The sequence below is a fragment of the Myotis davidii genome, unplaced genomic scaffold (assembly GCF_000327345.1).
Source record: "Myotis davidii unplaced genomic scaffold, ASM32734v1 scaffold902, whole genome shotgun sequence".
In the NCBI taxonomy this organism is placed as follows: Eukaryota; Metazoa; Chordata; class Mammalia; order Chiroptera; family Vespertilionidae; genus Myotis; species Myotis davidii.
Window position 1 is genome coordinate 133050 of NW_006293951.1, and position 3449 is coordinate 136498.

At 38.6% G+C, this 3449-nt stretch overlaps 1 protein-coding gene across 1 annotated transcript in view; it reads right to left on the reverse strand.

Annotated features, from left to right (window-relative positions):
• LRRK2 (leucine-rich repeat kinase 2) overlaps positions 1-3449 on the reverse strand; it is a 122851-nt gene that overhangs the window by 9405 nt on the left and 109997 nt on the right. Inside the window, exons 43-44 of the mRNA XM_015566622.1 lie at positions 2637-2831; positions 912-1131 (exon numbers count right to left, since the gene is read on the reverse strand). Of these exons, the coding sequence (XP_015422108.1) occupies positions 912-1131; positions 2637-2831 (415 nt within the window). The remainder of the gene's footprint in view (positions 1-911; positions 1132-2636; positions 2832-3449) is intronic.

Sequence of the window (3449 nt, forward strand, 5' to 3'; positions counted from 1 at the left end):
ATGTCCTGGAGTGGAGAGGGTGCAGGCCAGGCTGAGGGAACGCCCCCAACCCCACCACATGCACGAATTCGTGCACCTGGCCTCTAGTTTAAAATAATAAAAATAAAAATAATTCCACTGGCTTTTATTTCAGCAGAGTTGAGTCCATTCTCTTTCCTCTATTGCAATAGTCTTCAATAAAGTCTTCTTTGCTTATATAACTCCATCTGATGAAAATTTTCTTTGACAATATTCAAACAATTGCAAATTTAAAATTTCAAACATGGTTTACATGAAATGTTCAGCTGCCAAACACTTGGGCTTCACATTTTTCTAATATTTATTTTCTAATATTTACTGACTTATCAAAGAGGAGTTTTGGGGTGCAATAATCTTAATGGCTCCTGGAAATCATCCCGCCACATAGATTACGGCAACTAACCTGTTACTCACACCTGAATTTATGCCACTTAGAAAATTTCCTTTGAGATAAGATGCCGACAACTGACAATGATTAAGTATTTTCACCTACTAACAACTTATGCATTTATTGGACTTTTTTTCCCCAATTTGATAGTTAGTTAACCCATATGTTTTAGATTGACACAGAACAAGCAATTGAAATATACATATTCAAAGAAAGAATAAACAAGAGGTCATCTTTGAAGAGGTCCTGCAAAGGTAAGTTGATGTGAGGAATGATAAAGAATGGAGCAACAGCTAAGCTAAAACCAGGAACAAGGCTGGTGGCCTAAAGAAATAATTGGCCTTTTTTATAAATGCCTCAGTTTGAGCTGTATACAGAAAAATAAATACGTTGGTGGCTTCCCACAATTCCCTTTAACAATGGGAAAATGTTACTACTGAGCAATCTTTGCTGATGCTATAATAATTTCCACACATTAAGTCATCTAAAAGATATGTAAATTTACCCCAGTGGTCAAATTTACTAGTGTACCTTTGTTTGGAAATGGAATTGCAATGCAAGCAAGTAACAGAATCGGTCATCTTTTCAAGGGTATGCATCTTTTTCCCATCTTCGGAATTAATGACGAGGAGCTCGCCGGACTGTGTCCCAGACACAATCCAACTTTCCTTTTCCACAGGCAGGTGCACCAAGGTGAGGCACAGTATTCTGCTATTGGTAACTTCCTGTTAAGAAGAGAAAAACACTCTAAAGAAACTGAGTCTAGCTTAAGTGACCAGAACTTACAGAAAAGAAAAATATTCTGCCAGCCCTAAACAGTTTGATTCAGTGGATAGAGCGTCGGCCAGTAGGGGGTGTGCAGAAGGCAGCTGATCGATGTTTCTCTCTCATCCCTCTCCTTATCCTTCTCCCTCCCTCTCTGTAAAAAAAAAATCAATAAAATATATTTTTAAAAAATATTCTGCCATCCACATACTGAACTCTTTTAATTTCTTTCTTTTGCTTTTAAAAATAATACCAATTTTATTTAATTTTCAACAATAAATGAGTTAACTGGCAAACAAGCTTTGCCTATCTAGACTGCATCTGAAACTAAAACTGAAAATTGAAAGTTATTTCTCACCATTTCACACTCCATCGAAGTAATAGGAGATTTTTCAATCTTAAAAGTAATGTTTAGGCACAACATGTATTTCAAGACAACAGTGAAAAATTAGGTTATTTATAAAATCTAGAAATTTATTTTATTTTTGCCAATACAACATATTGCAGAAGTTGTGCCCAGAGCCCCTCTCTCAGTCAGGTGCACGAGCCCTGAGCTGCTCTGGGTGTTGGCTGCTAACAGCTCAGAGTTGCACCCTTCACAACAGATCTGTCCTCAGCTTTCATTAGCTGAGGAGGTTACACCAACTCCCAGAAATGGCTGGAAAGTTACACCTCCTCTCTCCTTGGGAAGATTGTAGCCAATGACTGGTTGATATGTGGGAATAAAGACTGGCCCCCATGCCTCAAGGAGGGATAAATCTGTGCTCTTTTTCATACTCCAGAATTTCTTATGGATAAAGCCTGAGGGTATCCTTCCTCAAAAACACATTTTTGTTAAGATTTTCCCTTGCTCTTTCTGGCTTCCTATACTTCTTAAAGGTTTCTCTCTCTTCACCTGAACAATGTGGCTCAGTGGTTGAGCACTGACCTATAAACCAGGAGGTCACGGATCAATTCCCAATCAGGGTACAGCCTGGCTGGTGGGCTCTATCCCCAGTAGGCGACGTGCAGGAGGCAGCCAATTGATGATTCTCATCATTGATGTTTCTATCTCTCACTTTCCCTCTCTCTGAAATCAATAAAAACATTATTTTTTTTAAATTTCTCTCTCCTTAAATCACTCATACAAGATTTTCTGCCTCAGTCTCCGTTTTTAGAGACCCTGGCCTATGACACACATATACGGCAATTTCAAAACCAAGCACATACTTATTTTATTTCAGATGAATACTCTTGTTCTAACAGAAAGCCAATTTAATAATACCCCTAAACTAGCTCTTATTTCATTTCTTCCTAAGTAACTTTTAACTAGTACATGATTTAAGGTTATCTAATCACTATGCAGTACACCTGAAATTAATAAAAAATAATATTGAATATAAACTGTAATTGAAAAATAAAATATAATAATCTGCAAAAATAAGTTTTCTACGGCATCTCTAATTTAAAGAGTATTTGGATTTACCTCCGAAGTAAGTCTTTCAGTAGTTAAGTCAAGAAGGGAGAGTTGGCCTCTGTCCCTGGGCCCGCAGCCCAGCCAGATGCTGGCATTCTTGCAGCTCTGGTTTGCAGCAACCATGCACTCCACAGTGAAGCTTTTGGGAATGGGTATGTGTCTCATCAGACAGATTAACTCCGCCGAGTTCAAAATGTCAAAGACCTGAGCAAGTTTAAAAATAACAAAACAACGCACATCAAGTTATAACACGGGTCCTTTTGAAAGACCGGATTCTTGCCCATAATGTAGACCTAAATGTTATAGCTCTATCAAGAAAAACCTAAACCTGTTAGCTAACCTGACCCACCCAGAGCAACAAGACTAATAGTGCAAAACTATAGATAAAATTACATTAATATAATACACCTTTTTAAACTGGGCATGATATATACTCTTTTTGTATATGTGGTATGTATCATAACTTGAAAAGAAAATCTGAAAAGTGGCGATGACGGAAATTGAGCAGGGTCACCCAATTTTACGCTGCAGAGCCACATCATGTTCAAAAGTTACTTAGGAAGATAAATACTCGGGCCATCTGAAGGGAAAATGAATTTTGATCTTTGGTAACAAAACTCACAGCTCACGCCCTAACCGGTTTGGCTCAGTGGATAGAGTGTCAGCCTGCGGACTCAAGGGTCCCAGGTTTGATTCTGGTCAAGGGCATGTACCTTGGTTGCGGGCACATCCCCAGTAGGGGGCGTGAAAGAGGCAGCTGATCGATGTTTCTCTCTCATTGATGTTTCTAACTCTCTATCCCTCTCCCTTCCTCTCTGTAAA